Genomic DNA, 21095 nt, shown 5'->3' with positions numbered 1-21095 from the left:
AACGAAGACAATGAGAAGTCCACCAGAGATAAAGGAATCAAGTTCATGGTTCTAGTTGTTCCTGAAGCCCAACTGCTCCAACCCTTTCAGGGGCATAGCTATTCTGGGAGATGTCCCTTGCAATGGTTTCCCTAATTTCAGAATAGGATCTGTCCGCTGCAACCCACAGTACTAACGAATACAGAGTGAGTGTGTGAGTGTGTGAGTGTGCGCATGAGTCGTGTGAGTTGCATTTGTGCCTGAGTTGCGTGCATTGGCAATGACTTCCCCCAGGGCAGATGATGTCATTTGTTACAGAAGCTTTGCTCCCTTGTTGCACTGACAGACATGCTACCTCAGATACAGACAGGTGTGTAATTAGGATACAGGCGGGACTTAGAAATAAAAACATGACCGAGAAGTAGGTGAAGAGTTGCTGCAACCTGGAAGTTACTGAGAATCTTGTCACTTACACTTACGCTAACTTAAATATCTAAGCCGCCCTCAAATCAAATGACTTGCTGAATGTGAGCAATGTGGATGTTGTTTTTCTCTTTTTGACTGGCTCTGTGATAATTCTGAGTATAAGACACTGTGTTTAAAAATATCTCACATATTCCTTATGCATTATAATACCCAGACACTAAATATTGTGATGAGACAGACTAGGTAAATAAACAGTGCTCAGAATGCCAGTGTGGCACTCTTGGGAAAGGAAACCAAAAGTCACTGCCTGCCTACTAGGAAGCAGGCATTGTGTTTGAGCCGCAACAAAAATTCCGTCATTTCTAGCTGAGGAATCAGGTTCAGAGAGGTAAAATAACTGGCCTAGTGAGCAGTTTCCTGCACCCAAGGAGAACTGGGACTTGAACTAGAGCTACCTGACACTAAAATGCCTAACAAAGACTTGAGATGTGCATCTCAGCTTATGGAGACCAACTCTGCGTGGCTCAGCTTCCCTGGCACACAGGGGCTTGGGGAAGTGGAGAGGAGGAAGACGGTGAGGATTAGTCACGACCCACACAATCCAATTACCGGAGAAACTTAGGAGTGCAAACTGCCATCCAAAAACCAAATGTACTTCTGGGTATATAGCTCATTATTTTTTTAATGAGGTCAGGTCAGGTCTTGAGATTTACTTTGAAGGTTAAATACCATCACTGAACATCTTAGGACTGTACATCTGTCAGATATTGTTCACCAGAAAAGTCAAATCTGGAGCCAAGAGTGCGCGGGCTTATAAGAATTTTCTGCAGAATGGATTGTTTTTCTCTAGGTTTCGGGCACATTTCTCCAGAACATTCCTTCCCAAGCTCACTTCTGCCAGAATTTTTTTCCTCCTCCTAATTCCAATTCTATCAACTAGTTTTTAAATTCAGAAGGTAGAAAATAGTAACCCGGGGGCCCCTAGGTTGCTTGTTCAAAAATTCCTAATGGGAAATCTACTAAGACACTGTGCTTCCTTCGTGTCACTACCCTCTCGGCCTAGGAGGAAACCAATGCCGAAGCCTAAAAATAACAAATATGGCTCAGAAAGGTAAGATAACCTTCCCATGGTCATAAACCAGTAAGTGAGAGCACTGCCATTCAAAGCCAGATCAATCTGACTCTAAATCTACTGCTTTCTACAGCAGCAGTTAAGTATCCGGCCCTGGATTTGATCAACAAGATCTACAGACTAGGTCCCTGATCCTAGGTCCTAAAGCACACCGAGAGGGCATAGATGCATGAGACAGTTAAAGAGTTCGTTAGAAATGAACACAGGCAGGTCACTACATATTGACGTAGGAAAACTCCTTGGTGATCATCTGGAGGGGTTGGGTGCATTTAGGTCACTCAGCTTTTCCCACGACACCCTGGGCTGGAGGGAGGTGCTCACTGAGGGTGGTAAGGTCAGGTCTTGAAGATATCAAAACAACTAAAGTATATTCTTTGGCTGGGGTTTAAAAGAAGAAAGGTTGGTCCTGGCCAGGGTGGCTCAGTTGATAGGAGCATTGTCTCGTATACTGAAAGGTGCTGGGTTCAGCCCGGGTTAGGACACATGCAGAAGGCAACCAATGGATGTTCTCGCTCTCTCCCTCCCTCTCCCTCTTAAATCAATGGGCATATCCTCAGGTAGGACTAAAAATAAAAGTAAAATAATACAAGGAGGAAGTCTGGAGCTCGTTTGAAGCTTTGAATTCGACTATGAATTCTGAATTTGATGCAACCAGCAAAGGGAGTTATCGTAGGTTCATGGGTGGGGGAAAGACAGGACCAAAATTGCCTTTGAAGATTAGTCTGCCGGTAGAATATAGGAGGCGCTAAAAGCCAACGGCTTCTTGTTAACAGGGAGAGAAGGAGGGAGCATGAAGTTATGAGCTACCTAACACATAAAAGCCTCTGGTGAAAAGGGAGAGCTGTGTCGTCTCCGTGCCTGACCACGCTACTAAATCTTCAGTCCAGACAAGTCTCAGCACGCATCGGCATCTGTCTCAACACACACACTTTGCTGGTGAGCTCCAAAATAGGCTGTCTGAAGCTCAGGTGGGCAAGGTTCTGAGGGCATCAATGACCCCCTCTTGGTAATTTCACCTGCCAGATATCGCAGGCTACGGCCATTAACGCTGGGACCGAGGCCCTTCCCACTTTCTGTGTGTAAAAGAAAAAGAAACCACCTGTTTTTAGAAAGTACCTTCTCTGTTGCCACCAGGAGTCTGGGCTAACTTGGCATGAGATGTCACACTACCCAATCCTTTGCTGACCCCTTAAATGCTTACAGCCTTCGGTAGCTACTGATAATTTTCTGGCTGATGGTTTTGCCTCATAAATATATCTCAAGTACATACTTTACCTGAACACAATTTACTCCAGCCATGATGGCTTACTGTCAGTTCCTTAAACATTAACTTCTTTCCTACCTCAGAGCCTCTGCATATCCTGTTCTCTCCACCTCAACTATTCTTCCCCATCTTATGTAGATGGCTAGTCACTTCTCACCCTCTGACCTCTCCTGTGACTTAGGCAGATCTCCCAATTCACATCCATGAGGGCAGGGACCGTGTCTGCCACTCACCTCACTTTACATGTCACTCGCTGTACCAGACACTTGGTATCGGTGGTGAAACAGACCTTAGACCTAATCTGATGTGCTCATTTTTAGATGAGGAAACTAGGACCAGAGAGGGACAGTGACGCGTCCACGTTTGTACAGCTAGTTGGAAGGAGAATTAGAAATAGATAAAATTAAAAATGGAAATGGTTAAGTGCTGATGGCAGATCAAGCTGATCTGCAACATGGGGAAGGGGGCTCTGAGCAGACTGTTGAGGGACAAGGCAGGACCGAAAAACACAGGGAAGAGCAAAAGGCCTCAGCAGTGCTACTCAGGATGATGACGCTATTAATTCACCATTAGAAAAGCAAGTCTGCTGTACTGGTTTTACAGGAGGAGGGTCATCTTCATGCCAATCTTCTCTTATTGCCCCCAGCCTATTGCCTGAAAATCAGAGTACGTTATGGGTACCACTGTGGCCGTAAATATAACAAGGAACCCAAGAGGACTGTGCTGAGATGGAAACCATGACCTGGGCCTCATCAGCATCAGGTTCTAGCCCAGTGGGCTGCAGACCACGAAACAGGCACCATGGTGAGCGGCAATATGCCGGGATGCAAACAGCCCGCTGTGGCTCTCTCAGGATACCACAAACAAACCATCAATCTGACGTGGAGTCACGAGTGACTGAGAAGTAAGAGGAGGAGGGGGGAAAAAGAAAAGAAATGATCACTGAGCCTCAGCCCTTTGGGAAGAAGCCCTCTCCCTTCCTAGTCATCTCTCAACTGTGAAGTGTGTGGGAAAAACTTTTATCACATCAATGGCCATGCTAAGGGTCAGCTCTCATTGCAACGGCAATCACCACAGAGCACACAGAAAAAAAGAGCTTGGCTGGCCCTTGCCCTGACCCTGCTACCTCCTCTTCTGTGGTTAAATCAAGAGAATCCAGTCTCCAATATGCCCTCCCAACCGGCAGTCACCCAAGCTCCTGAGGGCTAGAATTTCAGCTTTCCATTTCATAGCACAGTGTTCTGAGAACCCCTGTCCTACCAAACCTGCTCCTCTAAACACGGACTTTCCATTCCGCTGCTGGAGTGAAGGACCAGAGGACAAGGTTGGCCACCCTGCTGCCTGCTGGGGACTGAGGCTGGTCGGAGCATTCTGTATAAATATTAGAGCCCACAGGGTGTGCCTAATGAGAGAATGTCTGTGCACAAATACACAAGCACAAATGCGTCTGCGAGGCCTGGGGTATGCAGTGCTAAAGGGATAGCGTAGGGTGAGGGATACATGTACGGGTAAATTCAAGAATCTCAGTGACCATGAACATTGCCTCTATTCCTAGACGACGTCACCTTTTTCTGGACTCCTCATAAGCCTGCTTTCCCTGCACCCTGATCTACACATTTTTCTAGAGTCACCAGAATGATATCAACATGTACAGTGGACTGTGCCATTTGCCTGTTAAACCCTTTGATGACTTCCATTATACTTAGGATAAGGCTCTAAATCCTATCCAGGTTTTCTGCCTACCTCTCCAGTCTCTCCTTTTCAGACACCACTAGCTCTACCATTCTGGCTTTTTCTTTTTTTCCCCACTTCTCAAAATTATCACAGCCTTTCCTCCCTCAAGGTCTTTGCACATGCTGTTCCCTGTGCCTGAAACTCTTATCCTCACCTTTCTCTAACTAATTCTGACTTGCTGTCCACATCTGACATGCCACCTTCTCAAAGGCACACGCCTACCCCAAGCTCAGTTACTTCTGCCTCTTAGTATGCTCTCTTCCTTTTCCTGAACGCATTTATTACAGTTCAAAATTTGGAAATAATTATCTAATTTATGTCTGTGCTCCTTACTAGACTGTGTTCCTTACTAGACTGTTCCTTCTAGAAGAAATGGGTGGTAACTATTTACTTCATCAGTAAATCCCCAATGACAGCCCTAAATTTGGAGAGGTGAGGGTGGGGCAGAAACAAATGGAAAATGCAGTACCCCAATTCATTCATTCATTCATTCATTCATTCATTCACTTATTCAACAAGTATGTATATACTACGTGCCAAGCCTGACCTATACACACTGGGATTATAAACAGTAGTGAATAAAACAGTTGTGGCTTCCACCCAGCACAACTTATAGACAAATGCAGGTTTTACAATCAAACAATTATAAAGAGGGCGGTAACAGCTCCAGAAGGTACATGCAGCCTTGGGAGCACAGAGCAGGAAGGCAGAACAGGGTTACATTCTCCAGGTCCAGTTGAGGATAATATGTTTCACTGGGAAGCTATAATTATGGGACCTAATGGCATCTCGTATCAAGGCAGGGTATTTATTTACTTTTTTGACAATTCACTTTCCTATAGACTGCCCCTTCAAATCACCTAAGTTTGCATTAACAACAAGAATTTATCATCCAAACATTAACAGTAATGGCAGTATTTGGCTCCATACTCTAAGGTCATGGTGTCTCCTGCTTTAACTATTTCTAAAGTTCTTTTATCCGTTTGTTTACTGCTATGTAATCCAAACCCAGATGACTTCCTAGAGCCAGAGATTGCACAAATCTTAAATCAGAGATAAGTACACCAGAGTATCTTGGGAGCAGACTCAGAAGTATGCCATCTAATGCTACCTTAAAGTCAGAATAAGCTGCATTACAGCCGAATAAACTTTAAGTTACTGAAGCAAGGGGATGGGGAGAGACTTCATATGTTAACCAGGTGGTGTAAGAGTGTGTATGTGTGTGAGAGCGTGATGGAGTGGAGAGTATTTCGGGCTTAAGGAAGTGTATGTGCATAGGTTTGAACAGAAGAGAGAACGTGGCTCATTTGAGGCAATGGAAAAAAAATCAGTGTGGTTCAATTACAAGGCGTGCATCGGGGAGACAGGGCTGCAGAGGGAGTTCTACGCAGAGCCTTGGGACTCCATCCAGAGACAAGCAGGACCCGCCAAAGTGCTCTGAGCCAAGAAACCACAGGACCCATTTGTGCTCAAAAAGCCCACGCCACTGCTGTGGGGAGAATGGACTGAATTCCATCTCACCCTTCCAGTCAAAAGCAATTTAAAACTCTGGGAGTTCCCGGGCTCCCGTGGTCTCTACAGCAACAAGAAAGTCTGGTGCATCTGGGGCAAATTCTGGATGCAGCAGCACCAAAGAGCACCCAGGCTCAGACTGTGTATGGCGAGCGATGGATGCTGTGCCAACGCCGGACGTTCCGAAAGCTGAGCCCTGGCGCAGAAGAAAACGGTGCCAGGCCTCAGTCCCCCTGCTAGGAGGCCCACGCTCTGGCTCCTTCCCTCTCCATGGCGCTGCTGGGCTCCCTTCCCTGGGAGGAAAAACGAACTGCAGAAACAGAGAGGACCTAGATACAATGAGTAAATATTATAATAATATAAAATAAAATGCAGTTAAAGTAAAAATCAGAATTGGAAGCTAAAAAGGACAGAACTAATATTGAAGAAAAATAAATCAGTGTTATGAAGGAAAAGCTTAAGAAATTCTCATGAAATGCAAAGGGAAACACAGCCAATCAAAATAGTGACAGAGGAGATTTCGACCGTGGAAGAATGAAGATCTGATGTAAAGGTAACAGGTGTCCTGAAAACGCAGAACAAATGAAAAAGACGGTACTTTCCGAGGTGAGAATACACGAGTCTGCTTCTCCAAAGGGCTCAAAAATGCCTATAACCAAGATAGGTTACAGATTTGATTTGAGAGAGAGGAGAGACGGAGAGCCCTTGGCTTGTCTGACACTATAATACTCACTTCCCTATAATACTCATGAGAAGAAGTAAAGGGACGTCTAGAAACTTGATAAGATTAATGTGTGACCCAAGAATTCAACATCTAGGCAAGATGCCATTTGTATGTGAAGGCAACTAAACCAAAAGGTATTTTCCAAAAATCCAAGAACTCTGAAGATATGCCAACATTTAACTTTTCTGGGGGGAAAAATAAAGATGTACTCATTTAACTGAAAAAAATAAAATAAAAATAAATAACTCTAGGAATGAAAAGGTTATGATATGAATGTACTGGTAGTTAACACAAAGCAAATTACACATAGAACTAAGTCTAAAACATTATAAAGTGGATTATAAAACAGTATAAATATCAAGAATAATTTTAAAAATATATGTATAAGATTTTAAAATTCAATACTAATAATACTATAATATGAATTTTAAAATGCCGGATCACATAAACAAAACCTGAAGAGTGAAGAGACAATTTTCTTCATCTTACAGAAAAGGCAATTAGCATACAGCTTCGTTTTGACACTAAAAAAATAGAGAAATGGACTCAAATCCAAATTTTTCTAAACATGCATACCTTTAAAAGTAAGCAGAATGCTAAATACTATAATTTAAAATCACCTCACGCCTACCTATTGTCCTCATGGACCATTTCCACCTCCTTAAATGTCTTAAGCACATGGTTCATGTTCTTTCCACTCTTTCCTCTCCCATCTCCCATGAAATCAATATCTGGGTTGGGGACCAATAACGTCATCTGAGCCAAGAGTTCATTTTCTCAGCTCAACAGACCTCCACGTCTACTCCACAGCACAAACATACTCACATTCTGGGTCTCATTATATGACATTCATCGTTCCACTTCCAAGACCTCCGACGTGGTACACTCTCTGCCTGTAGCGTCCCATCTCTCTCCTTGCCCATGCCCAACGACCATTTCACCTAATTTATCCCTCACTACACCCCGTCAGAGTGAGCCCCTCCTAAAGGACCCAGTTCACTAGCCAACCTCCTTCCAGCTGTCTCAACCCTTAGTCTAGCCAAGGTTCTCTGGTCGGTCACATGAACGAAGTTTCTGTTCCCGTAGCCCCGGCCCTGTGTCGCCCTCTCCCCTTTCCAGGTGTACGAAACACTGAGTACGTGACTCTGCCCACTCCTCCCCTTCCTCCGGCCTCAACACCCACTTTTCTTTTTAACTCCTCACAATCTGGTCTCTTTCTCTCCTTCACATTGAAACTACATTTTCGAAGGTTTCCAATGACTTCAAAAATTCTGATGAACTCTGTGCAATGATCATTCTTATTTGAGTCTCCCGGTTGTCGTTCGTTCAACAGCCATCATGTGTTGAAACTGGACCCGGGGATGTTGCCGTCAGTAAGACCAGCTCCCAGGCCTCCGGAGGCTGAGAGTCCACGAGGCAAAGCAAGTGCATGAACCGGGGAGAGCAGAGAACCACCACGGGTGCCACGACAGAGGCGTGCAGAGGTGAGTCAAGGGCACAGTCTTAAAATGCACCCGACTCGGCGACGCCATAATGGGGGCCTTCTTCCACACTCCCACACATGCCCTCTGCTCACCTTCCTTCTCCGGATCCCTTTCCTCGCCCGTGTCCTTTAGTGTAGACATTTCTCTCACAGCTCAGGTCCTGAAGCTCTGTTCCTCTCACGCCATGCACTTTCCCTTACGGGCTTGACACGTGCCCAAGGCAACCCAAATCAAGACTCAGAATCTGGGTCCCTGCTTCTGTTCTGACCTCCTGGGTCTTACTGCTGAATGTTTCTCACTTGGAAACCTCACCTCAACCTCACCATCATCTCTAGCCCATTTCTCTGACAGTCCCCACAGTCTCCCATCACTCAGATTCAAAGCAGACGTTAACCCTTCTCAGCTTCCCCCTCACCCAATGGAGTACTTGGAGGGTCCCCAATTCCCATCCGTCCCTTTCAAACTCGCGTCTACTCATACTTTCTACCTCCTACCGGGGTCATGTAACTTCTTTCTTTCTAGTCAGTTTGATCTTCCTTTAAAGACAGAGATCGGTCTACGTCTTCACGTCTCTTATGGCATCCGAATACAACAACTACTCAGTAAGTCTCTGTTAATGAAGCTACCTTACAACCATTCTGGGGGGGCTTTAAAAGCCTGGAAGTGAAACTGGATCTTGCCTGGAATGTAGCCAGAGCCAGACACTGAGTCATGGACAAGGGCAGAAAAGATCCATCAGTCCCACCTCTTGCATTTAGTGTGTGTGTGTGTGTGGGGGGGGGGGTATACTAGCCACTCACCCCTGTTGCCACCAATACAACCACGAGTCAGCTCGGGGGTTAGCACCCTGGCAGTCTTCCCAACTGATAGCCAATTGAAATTGGGGTGCAGAAGCAGAATTCCCCCAAACAGGCTTATTATCAAGACCTCGCAAGCGAGTTGCCAGCAGAGAAGCTGAAATGGGAGATGTGTTTTCCCAGTCCCCATCCAGGACGCGAAAGGGAACTTCCACAGTCCCAGATATAATTAAATAGCTCCCACTCGCAACCAAGAAGAGCAGAAAAGTGGTTGTGAGGGAAGCCAACCAGAGGCCAGCCTGGAGTGGGAACGTTCGGTTCGAAATCCAAATGCCAGTGTGCAAAGACGCCACTTCCTGCCGTAAGGGGCTCACGCAGCTCCTCTGGCGGTATGTTCCGAGCTGATTCATGCCAAAAAATTTTCCTGAAATTGGAGCAAGCGGCAGCCAAGGGAGTCTTAGCCCACATTTCAGGCTTGTCGTGTTAGAGAGGAGAGCTGAGAGAAAAATGCGGCCGGTTTTACTTGACTCACGGCCACCTAACTTCCACTGTACACTTCTGCTTAGTGTCCCCGAGCACCGTTCCAAGCCCAAGCTGAAATTACATTTCTGGGTTAATAACAAGCACAGGAAAATAAATCACGTCTGCCCTAGGACTGAACCCAAAGCCAAAGGCTGCCAGAGAGGAATTTGTGAGTGGAGTTTAGAGGCGACTTTAATGCTGAAGGAAATGAACCTTTAAAGAGAAAATTCAAATAGCAATCCACGTAGACAAAACATTAATCTGCAATGCCTTAGTTAATTTGGGGGCCTTTCATGACTTTTGTTTTCTTAAGTGGCTATCTGCCAGGGCAGATCTTCTCTCGTAAGATGGCTGATGGCTTGGGGCCAAATAGAGTAACAGTAAAAACACGTGTGCTCGGGCTTCGTCGAATCCTCGGGTGTACTTGCGTTTTGTAAAGGGACCTATCTCTATAACAAGATGCCAGTAAAAAAGCAAATCATTTGTCTAACCCCAATTCCATTTGTTTCTTCTGCCTGGGCCTTATAGCTTGTCTAGAAGGGGGCTAGTTTTTGAAGGCACGAACTAATGCTAACCTAGACAGCCACGTCAGGTAACAAGGTTCTGCGTTGGGCCAGATGGTAAACAGGTCAGCTACCTGCTACTGAGAACAAAGGTCTGAAAAGAGCTCTAGTAACTGGTGTCATCTATAGAATAATTCTACCACCATAACTCGGTGCTTCCCACACCTCAAGCACATAATAATGCAAATGCTGACATGGGGAGGTTATCACAGGACGGTATGGGACCGTGAAGAAGCCCAGAGGAGAACACTTAGTTCAGCCCGGAGAGAAGTGAAAGAGATCACGGAAGGCTTCCTGAAGGAGGCAACCACTTCCTCTGAGCCAGGCAGGTAAAAAACGGTGAGGACGACAGGGAGAGGAGTGGAGAAGGGAAAACTAGAGAAAAGGAACGGCATAAATAGAGACACAGGGTGTGGTAGACACAGAACTGGAAACCGTTCTCACTGCTGAAATATGAAGTAGTGCTGCATGCACAAAAAGCTTGGAGAAGCAGACGGGGCTGAGGCCAGGAAGGACTCCATTCACATGAAGTGGAAGAACCTTGGACTTGATCCTGTCGGTGATGAGAACAGCAACACACAAGGTTGTCACTGGAAAGCAAAGAACTGGGAGGAGCGAAACAGAGGAAGGAAAACTGTGGTGAGAAGCCAAAGGCTGAGGGCCACTTTAAATGACAGCGGATAGAAAATAAATAAATACGGCCACGCTGAACTTACCCATCATTTCTGCCACCCCTCCTACAGAAATACAAGAGCACGTGGAGAGAGAAACATCTTACAAGGGCCTTCACAGGAAAGAGATATTTATTAAACGTCCTGGGGTAAGACACGTTGGTAAACTGTCATTTCCCTGGGAAAGCTCCCCCTAAGATTGGGTCTCCCTCATTAATATTAAACCAGGAAACGGAGTGTGGTATCAATGAAAACACCTACAACAAAATCACAATATCGGTCCATCTTGACCGGCATCGGAAGCCTTAGAAGCACACAGAGCCTCTGCCATAGGGCAAGGGGCAGGTGGAGATGAGGCCAAGTTCCTCACGAGTATCTCAGCCCACCCAATACCACTGAGAGAGGCGAGGAGAGACAAATCCAGGTCTTTCCAGTTATTGTCCTGTAATTAGCTTCATGGTAATTTTTAAGTTGGGGGGGGGGGGGCGGGCGGGAAAGGTCTTTGAAAAAACTACCGGAGAAATGACAAAAGCTAAAGAGAGAACAAGACAGAAAGAGCAGAGGGTTGGGAGGGAAGGCCTAAGATCAGGACGCCGAGAAGAAATTCTAGGGGAAATCCAATTCTAGGAAGCCCAGTGGGAAAGTTTTAAATAAGGACAGTTTGGGGATTAAAAGCAGAAATGTGTGCCTTTCCAGGAAATCGTGTTACTGAAGTTTTAAACCCTTTTAACATTTTTAATTCACAGCCTACAGCTCTAAAAAGTACTCTAAATAATTAGCTGCCCGTAGCACTACCTACCGGGTAGTGTCGGCGGCAATCCAACATCACGGCTGCCTTGGTGGGCACCATCCCTCACGGGTACTGTAGCTTCTTCCTTTATACCTTAACTTATTCTTGGGTTTCCACGTTAAATCAATCAATTTATCCCCCCCGAAAAGGCTCAGTTCTTAATCACTTAATCGTCTCCACTTTCAGTTAGATAAATAAACAGAAACGGGATCCAAATGTCTGCAAAAAATCACTTCACTTTCAAGCAGAAGTGGAAAACCTGCCTAGGACAGTATCGGAAACCTCCACGACGCTGTAAAATTAAGCCATACTACTCTTCTAATATAAGAGGCAAAAAAAAAAATAAATCTATTTTTATCCTATGTACAAAAAGGATACCAGAAAGGACAAACTAGGAACGCAGGTGGGTGTCATAGAGGCGTATCGAGCACCCGCCGGCCCTTTGCATAGTTATAGGACACAACACCACCAGAGAGTTCTGTCTGTGAGCACACAAGCTCTGAACTCCTGAGGTCTGTTACTTCCTTGTACTTTGTTTTAAGCTGGAGAGGAATATCCTGATAGCCTTTTCATATCATTATGAATATTCTTTGATACTACACCAAAACGTGACAAGCTGTAGTTTCTTTTTTCCAGCTTCACTGAGATATGACTGACATGTAGCGCTGTGTAAGTTTAAGGTACCCAGTGTGATTAGCCGATACACATATATATTGCAAATAATTACCACGAACAGATTAGTGAACACATCCATTACCTCACACAGCTAGAGTGTGTGCGTGTGCGCTGAGAACATTTATATCTTCGCGCTTAAGCGTGCTCTCTTCCTCTCAAATATTTATTACGCACCTACTCTGTGCCAGGCAATGGGCTGCATTTCCCAGGGAGCCTCCGAGCCTGTCAGTAATGCTCCTCTCTCACATCTGCCCCAGCACCTAGCACGGGGCTGAGTCAGAGCAACGGCCCAATAAATCCCTGTGAACACATTTCTTGAAGTGACCCCAGGAGGACGCAGACGGTTAGCACAGTGACCTAGCACAGACCCCTCTGGACGAGGCCTATTTCAGGAACAGCCTGCGCCCGGTGACAATGCGATTCGGGGCGCTGTACCTACCTGTCCACTGAGGGGGGCAGCGGCAATTGTAGGTGTTGACGCCGTCCACACAAACCCCTCCATTCTGACACCTGTGGTTAGGGCAGTCGTCAATATTCCGCTCACAGGTGCTACCTTCAAAACCTGGTGAGAGAAGAGCAAGAGGAAACGATGACATCTGTGCAGAAGTGATCTCCTCTTATCGCGCAGGGCATGGTCATCGGAACAGACCGGCTTCATCATTCCAGCCGGGCGGCCTGCAGCTGCTCAGCCCAGGGCTCACTACATTAAAAAAATCCCCCAGTCCTCTGCCTTCTCTTGCCTCCAGCATAGCTAGACAGTTAAAGTGACTCACTGTGCCAATGGCATGCTTTCACAGTTACCTCATAAGTGTTTCAAAGTGTTTCATGAAATAAAAGCCCAGTGAAGATAAATCTCTACTTGGGACAGCGATTTACTGGTTCTTAAAAAAGGGAGTATTCGATTTACCCCAGCTCCATGCTAGATTAATGAGAAGAACAGATAAAAGATTATCTAATTAGATTTAAATTCCTTTCTTTTTTCCTTGGGATGGTTGTTTGGGAAAACTAGACAGGAGTAAAAGGCATAAGGAAAATATTGAACTTAAAGTCTGAAAATAAAAGTCAAATTTCAACCTCACTACCTATAAGCTACTTAACACTTGGTAAATGCCTGACTCTGAATCAGCTCTCTCGTCTGTAAACGAGGCTGCCTCCATCTGCCTGGCCCGCCCTTCTAGGTTGCTCTAAGTGCCACATTATAAGTCAAATGCACTATAAATATAAAAAGCTCTCTGAAAATGGGGTAGCATTATTACTAACTAAACTTCCCAACACTTCAGGTTCTCCACCCTCCTGTACATTTATAGCACTGCTTCCTTCCTCTTGATTTTCTCCTTTTATGAAAAATGAAACTAGCACATCACACTTCACCCTAACTAACTACAGTAATTTATGTATCTGGCTTTTCCTCCTGTCTCCTTGCTACCAAATTCCTTAGCTATTAAAATAGAAGACAACCAGCTTTAAAACGAGAGAATGTTCACTGAGCATTGCCCGATTTGAAACACAGTATGACTTTGTACTGGGCCTCTTCAAAACATCCCTAAGGTTCCTCCCTCACACTCAGAACACTTACTGAGTCTTATACTAGGCACTGGGGATATAACAGTGAATGCAAGAGACAGGGTCCCTGCTTTCGGGGCATTTGCAGCCTGGTGGCTGGGAAAGACATCAGTCACACCTTACCACATCTTACCACGAGCTACTGTGGTCGTCTACCTCTGCTCTGTTAAGCTGGAACACGGCTCGTTTCTCTGAATGTAGCGGGAGTCGCGCAAATGTGTACAAATCAAGTAGCCGAAGTAATTTCCCAGAGGCCAAAGGAAATCACTTCATAGGAGATGGGGGTAAGTGAAAGCCGGGCTGAAGAGAATTCTGGTCCTCTCTGTGTTTGGTACTCAGGCCATTCAAGCAGATGAATCACTAAGTAAGTTTGAGAAAGACTATCAAAATTTCTGTAGACTCAGATTTATAAAAACTTATCATATCATAGCTCATGTGTCTGTTGAAGTCTATGAAAGTCTTACAGATGGGCTGAGTCAGACAACGTTTATGATAAAGTGAGGGCAGATCCACAGATGCACCAAGCAGCAGTCTCTGAGCAAGAACTGAGGCCTGAGTTCCTAGTCCAGTGCTCTTTCGAGAAGTTAAACATTCAGCTTTAGAGTGTGGGAGGGAAACAGGGCTCCTGGCCTACCACTGCGAGAACTTGTGCGGTCTGATTGGTCTGGTTATGTTCTAGAACTGGTGATGGTCACCCTCCCCCTACTCTGATTCTCTGATGACTGAGACTAAATGGTATTGACTAGGGTGTCGGGGAGATGATGAAGCCCTGGCAACCAAGCCATGAGGACTGGAAACTGTGGCCCTGAACTTATTCGAGCCAATGCTACAGCTAGCTGAATTCACCGACCACAGACAAATTAAGAAAGCAGAAGCATTTCGGCATAACCACAACATATGAGAAATAAGATGTTTTCCTTGTATGACCGACTGGTTGTTTTTTTGAGGCAGTTCTTCCATGCCAGTAGGTAGGTAGGTAAGAAGGAGAGAGGGGAAAGAGTTAACTCGTGGTTAAAGCGTGGCCTCTGAGGCCAAACTGCCAGCGTCACCCAGGTACTGCACCTCACCCTGGCCGTGAAGAACCTGGGTGAACAAGCTGCTCAAACCTTTCCTCTCTGGGGGAGTTAACAGGACCGACCGAAAAGGATTGCTGTACAGATTATAAATGAGCTAGATATTTTAAAACACACACTTAATTCAATAAACGGTACTGGGGAAATTAAATATCGACATGCAAGATAAAGGTGGACCCTTTCCTTGCACCACGCGCAAAAATTAACTCCGGATGTAAGAGTCAAAATTACAGACCTCTTAGAAGAAAACTCGGGAGTAAGTCTCTGAGACTTGGACTAGGCAAAACTTTCTTAAATATGACCAAAAGCACAAGCAAAAGGAAAAATAGATCGTTTGGACTTCATCAAAATTAAAAACATTTGGGCTTCAAAGGACACCATCAAGAATGTGAACAGGGCCCGGCCGGGCGTGGCTCGGCGGTTGAGCATCAACCTAGGATCCAGGAGATCGAGGTTCGATTCCCAGTCGGGGCACATGCCCGGGCTGCGGGCTTGATCCCCAGTGACTCTCTCATCATTGATGTTTCTGTATGTCTCTCTCTCCCTCTCCTTTCCTCTCTCTGAAATCAATAAAGATATATTAAAAAAAAAAATGTGAATAGGCAGCCCACAGAATGGGGAAAAATATTTGCAAATCGTGTATCTGATAAGAGATTTCTATCTAGGATGTAGAAAGAGCTCTTAAAACAATAATAAAAATACTATAAATAAATAAATAAATAAATAAATAAATAAATAAATAAATAAATAAGTGTTATAATAATAAAAAGACAACCCGGTTACAAGTGGGTAAAGGATCTGAACAGACATTTCTCCAATGATATACGAATGGCAGATAAGCACATGAAAGATGCTCGACATCATCAGCCATTAGGAAAATGCAAATCAAAGCCACAGTGTGATATTACTTCACACCTACTAGGATGGCGATAATAAAAAAAAAAGACAGATAATAAGTGTTGGCAAGGATGTGGAGAAACTGGGAAACCTCATACACTGTTGGTTAAAACGTAAAATAGTGCAGCCCCTTTAGAATACAGTCTGGCAGTTCTTGAAAAGGTCAAATAGTTACCATATCACCTAGTAATTCTTCTCCTAAGTATATATCCAACAGAAGTGAAAACGTATGTCCACACAAAAACTTGTGTAAGAATGTTCATAGCAGCGTTATTCATAATAGCCAAAAAACTAGAAGCAGTCCGAATGTCAATTAACTGAGGAGTGAATAAATAAAACGTGGTAAATCCATACAATGGAATATTATTCAGCCATGAAAAGGAATGGAGTTACTGCTACCTCCAACTACATGGGTGAACTTTGAAAACATTAAGTGAAAGAAGCGTATCACACAAATGACCACATATTATGTGTTTCTATTTATATGAAATGTCCATAACCAGGCAAATCTATAGAGACAGAAATTAGATTAGTAGCTGCCTAGTGCTAGAAGGGAGTTGGGGGGATGAGAAGTGACTATTAATGGGTATAAGGTTTCTTCTGGAGTGATAAAATGTTCTAAAATTGACTGTGTTGACGGTTACACATATTTGTGAATGTACCAAATACCACTGAATTTTACACTTTAAAAAAGCAAATTACACAGTACACAAATTACATCTCAGTAAAGTTCCCATATGGAGGGGAAAGCACTTAAAACAGTACCTGATGCATAGTTTAAGGGCTCTTCATATATTAGCTAATACTATTCATCAACGGGATCAACACATCCCTCAGGAACTGTCTACCCTAATCCTTCCACATTACAGATGAGGCGGCTGGGGAGCACGACCTAAGCTTACCTGACTAGTAGGCAGGAGTCTGGGTGACCTAGGGACTTCACCCAGTTCCAGCCGGAACGCTCTCTGGGACCTCAGAGTTCTCTGTCAATAATCTGAAAAACCGACCTTAGGTCAAAAGTTCCCATGTCTGAGAAAAACTGAAGCCAAGTCAGTTCTCCAAAGTTAAGGCAGGATTTATGCTTTAAAAACAGAGATACCGAACTCCTTTTGGAAATAGCTGGCGCATTCTTGCAAGGAAGTCTGCGCGAGGGCGGTGGGTCAGGCTTCTGCGAAAAAGCGGCGGTGCAATCGCTTCTTAAAAATACATTTTTAAGGTTTTGGGGGAAAGGGAAGCAGACGAGTCTCAGACCTGTGTGTGGGACGGGTGCAGCAGGCTCACACGGAGGCTCCCATGACCGTACTGAAAGGAATCTACTGCTGAAAGCCAATTCACGTCCTTAAAAGGCCACGAGGAGAGAAATTAAACTTAGAAGGAACGTTTTCAGCCGCGCTGTTATAAAACTGTGGGCCGTGTGGCTGATGGATAACGACAGTGAGGGTGGGGAGCAGAAAGGGTCTCCTGAACTTGTCATCCCACTCGGAGAACAGCATCTCTCCGGGGAGCGTCCCTGTCTTTGCGTTTTCAGAGCCCGGGAGGTGTGAGGGGGGAAAGGCGAGGGGCAGAGGCACAGAAGAGAGACCGAAAAGGGAAAGTGAGATGGCACAGCCCGGTCTCAGGAAGGGAGAGGAAGAAGCCAGGGATGCCTGGAATCGGGGGACAAAGGCAAAAAGGTACAAGTCTTCAAGGCTCTCTCTCCTCCCACCCCCGGGAAAGAAGCACCTGGTGCCATCTGGGTCCAACTGCATTTCTTGGCACATGTTTCCCACCTTCTGAACGAGCCCGGGTGAGCTCCCGGACCCCCATGACTGGCCCGAGTACCCCCTGGCTACACCACCCGCCCAGGCTGCGCCTCCCTTGGGGTCTCCTTAATGTCCCCCACTTTCCTTTCTAACTTTATCACCAAAGGAGTCACGGCAATGAATAAGGGATCCAAAAGAAAGAAATTCAGTACATTAAAAAAAAATGATATAATATAGGGATTTTTCTTCTGGACCTCATTCAACTCATTCACACGTCAAATATTCATTGAGTCTCAATTTTGTGCCAGGCACTAAGCTGGTGGTACTGGGGGGGAAACACGGAGTGTCTGCTGGGAAAGATAAAATGAATAATCTGCCAGAGGTTGCCCAAGACCCCAGAGGGTCTCCAGTGCCCGAGGAGGCAGGGGACATATGAGGCATTTCGGGGAAATAGGCGCCTTTGACGCCCTGTAAAGAATGAGCTCTGTCTAAAAAGGTGCGGGGGATGGAAAGCTGAGGAGACAGCGTGCGCAAAACTACGGAGCCCGGGAGAACAGGACACACCTCAAGAATATGGAGCAAAACTGGCCTTGGGCCCACGTCGAAGGAGCTAGCGCGACGCACCCGGAAAGGGGAATGGGCAGATCTCTGCATCTGCCCCACAGAAACCTGCCAGGACACGGCGGCCACCGTGCCGAGAGGACGGCGCAGCCGGTGAGGGAGGAAGCAGGCACAGCTCCAGCCGTTCTTAAGCCTCGGAACGCGCTCCAGCTTTATGCCAATGCTACGGGGACACGTCCCGTAATCGCCCCGTGAAGTACAGGGGTGGTTTACAAAGGACCAATGCTCGCCATCTGCAGAGGACAGGTCAGGCAGCTTTGTATGAAGTTTTAAAAAAAAATCGCAGAGGGATGAAAAGCTGTGGGAGAGGAAGAAAAAGGGAGAGAGTACGCGGAGGGCTTTCGCTACAACGGCGAGCTCGCGAGGCACAGGAGCAGGTTCCGGCGGCCCACCGTTTTCTTTTTAAAGTGTCCACAAATGCAAAACCAGCCTAACTCATTCTGTCCCCAGCTCGTTGGCCCGAATCCCAAAACTGAATCCCAACGATTCAATAATTTCTTTTCTACTTTGCCCTTACGTTAAAATTATTCTGCTGAGAGTCCCGCCGCAGGGCATCTGCCGAGCGCTTTGCTTGAGGGCAGCTCACGCAGACCTGGACTACGGACAGTGGCTGATCCAAGGAGGAGAAGAGATGCGATTCCTTGGTTTACGTCTATTAGTTTCCCCCCAAATATATTCTGTTTCCTTCCCTCTATGGAGAAATCCATCTTTCTTTGTCACACAAGATGAGTCATTTTTGCAGTTTTAATCCCCTCCCAGGAGTCTTACAATAAAACTAAGATGGACTCACTGAAACAATAGTGCCTTTGCAGGAAGAGAACTGTAATTAAGCCATTCCAATGTAATCACTAACGTATGTGGGGCTCACTGACTTTTGGAGTGAAAAGCCCTCTAACATGCTCCTTCACCAGTTAGAGGACATGGGAACAAAGGGAGGGGCCCACCGGGGCCTGAGGTGCAAGATACCAGGAAAAAGTCGAGAAGAGCAAAGTGACACGCCCAGAACGGTGACACTCTACTGAACTCAGTGGGTCAACCAATATCTGCATCTGTTAAGTACCTGGCACCGCTGTTAGCTGTTTGGGACACATCACTAACAAAAACAAAGATCCCGGCTTTCACGCTGGAGAGGGGAAAAGACAGACAATAAACAATAGACACATGAAGTAAATTATATACCGCAAATTATATAGTAAGGAGATACGGGTTACAGAAAAAGTTGACAAGGGCCAGTAATTACGGGGGGCTGGGGGGGATGGTGACAGTTTGAAGCAGGGTGAGGGGTGGGGGGGCGGCTTCTGCTGGAAGGGCAAAGGCCTGAGATGTGGCGGGAAGCAGCCGCCCGGGAGCCACAGGATCCCTTCCCAAGCGACTCTGCCTCCTGCTGGCTTGGTTTCCCCATTTTTAGAAGTGAAATATTGATTCTCTTCAAATAAGTGTTATTTACATTGAGATAGTGATGATTATTTTAAGTAACATTTCAGTCATTCAGAATAGCGTGGAGGGCAAGGGAGGGAGGGAAGGGCAAGGAGAATGGTATTGCATTTATAAAAATAAAAAAACTTTCTAAAGGACAAATCATCTTCCAGGCAGTAATTCCTATGTGGAAATAAAGTTGATATTTTCCAAACGCCATCTGGGACTTAAGGGCAATGAACATAAAAATTTTACAAATGGTGTAAATACCTATTTATTCACAGCATTCGTTACTGCATCATCTATTGTTTTCCATTCTTTTTTAACTTCCTTCTATACACTGTCCAGGCTGAAGTCATCTGTTTAACAGATCATGGGTGCCAGCAAGAGCTCGTCTACCTACCCATCTTTAAGTGTCTGCAAGATGTCCTACACCGGCTGATATGTAACAAATACTAGTCAATCATAACTAGGAGTATCTCTTTTTTCTTATAACATGAACCTACTTTCCTTTTTAACTTGAACGCCTCAAAGCATTTAACAGAAGTTTCATACATATTCTAAGCACCTTCGGGTGACAAGCAGTGCAGGGCGATGCATCAAGATGCAAAACACAGGCTTTGGAAAGACCCTGCCTGGGTTTCGGGACTCAGCCTGACCACGTGACAGCCGGGCAACTTCGGGTAAGTCACTGACATCTCCAAACCTGCCGTTACTTCACCTGGGAAAACTGGAAAAAAAAGAATACCTGTCCCCAAGGTTTTGTGTCAATGAGCTAATGGATGCAGAGGAACCTGGCACAGTGCCTGACTCATAAAAGGCATTAAATAAATATTAGTTTTCTCTTTGCCAAATCTCCCCCACCCCCCGCATCCCCAGCGCACACACACACACACCCCACACACACACACTCTCACACTTCATCAGTGAGTCAATAAATGTCTTGCTTTAAACTACAAGCAGAGCGTAAGAGCGCCAAGCCCTCGGCGCTCCGGCGCTGGCAGCCTCTCCGCCGTGGAATCCCTGGTTATTTCCTTTCTCAAGGAGGAGATGCTATTCTGGTTTGACAGATCCTTTCCTGGACACACTCTCAGAATTCCCTACGGTTCTCATCGTGGCTAACGGATAACAATGCGGAGACGCTGGGAGTGAGTAATCACTCCTAGCTAAAAACTTCCTTTATTGACTTCTCAAACTTCCCGTCAGGATTTTGCTGCCAAATGAGCCCCTTGTTCTAGGCAACTATTAAAAGTTACTCTCCCGAAGCTGAAAAACACACTCAGCCTTCCGCAAGAAATCACACCACCCTCAGTTACCGGCCACTTAGGAGACTAGGAGGAATTAGACTATTGGAAATATTTGTAAAATTAAATTGTTTACATTTCTATGTCCTTCCTTAACCCTTAAAATAAAAACAGGACTGAAGAAAAATATCTCTTAATTATTCTTTATACAAGATAATGCAGAGGGTAGTAACATGATGTCAGTGAAAGTTTATTTAGTGTCTAAA

At 45.4% G+C, this 21095-nt stretch overlaps 1 protein-coding gene and 1 pseudogene across 2 annotated transcripts in view; one reads left to right on the top strand and one right to left on the bottom strand.

The window, feature by feature from the left end:
• Positions 1–21095, bottom strand: part of NOTCH2 (notch receptor 2) — a 126136-nt gene that overhangs the window by 47306 nt on the left and 57735 nt on the right. The window contains exon 5 of the mRNA XM_081120352.1: positions 12713–12835. Coding sequence (XP_080976478.1) covers positions 12713–12835 — 123 coding nt within the window. The remainder of the gene's footprint in view (positions 1–12712; positions 12836–21095) is intronic.
• On the top strand, positions 5283–5640 carry LOC308549298 (ubiquitin-conjugating enzyme E2 D3 pseudogene; annotated as a pseudogene). The gene has a single exon. The product of its transcript is annotated as a ubiquitin-conjugating enzyme E2 D3 pseudogene (transcript).

Source organism: Miniopterus schreibersii, assembly GCF_964146895.1.
Source record: "Miniopterus schreibersii genome assembly, chromosome: 19".
NCBI classification, from domain to species: Eukaryota; Metazoa; Chordata; class Mammalia; order Chiroptera; family Miniopteridae; genus Miniopterus; species Miniopterus schreibersii.
Note: the sequence above shows the minus strand (reverse complement) of the source record. Positions and strands in the feature narration are given on the sequence as shown.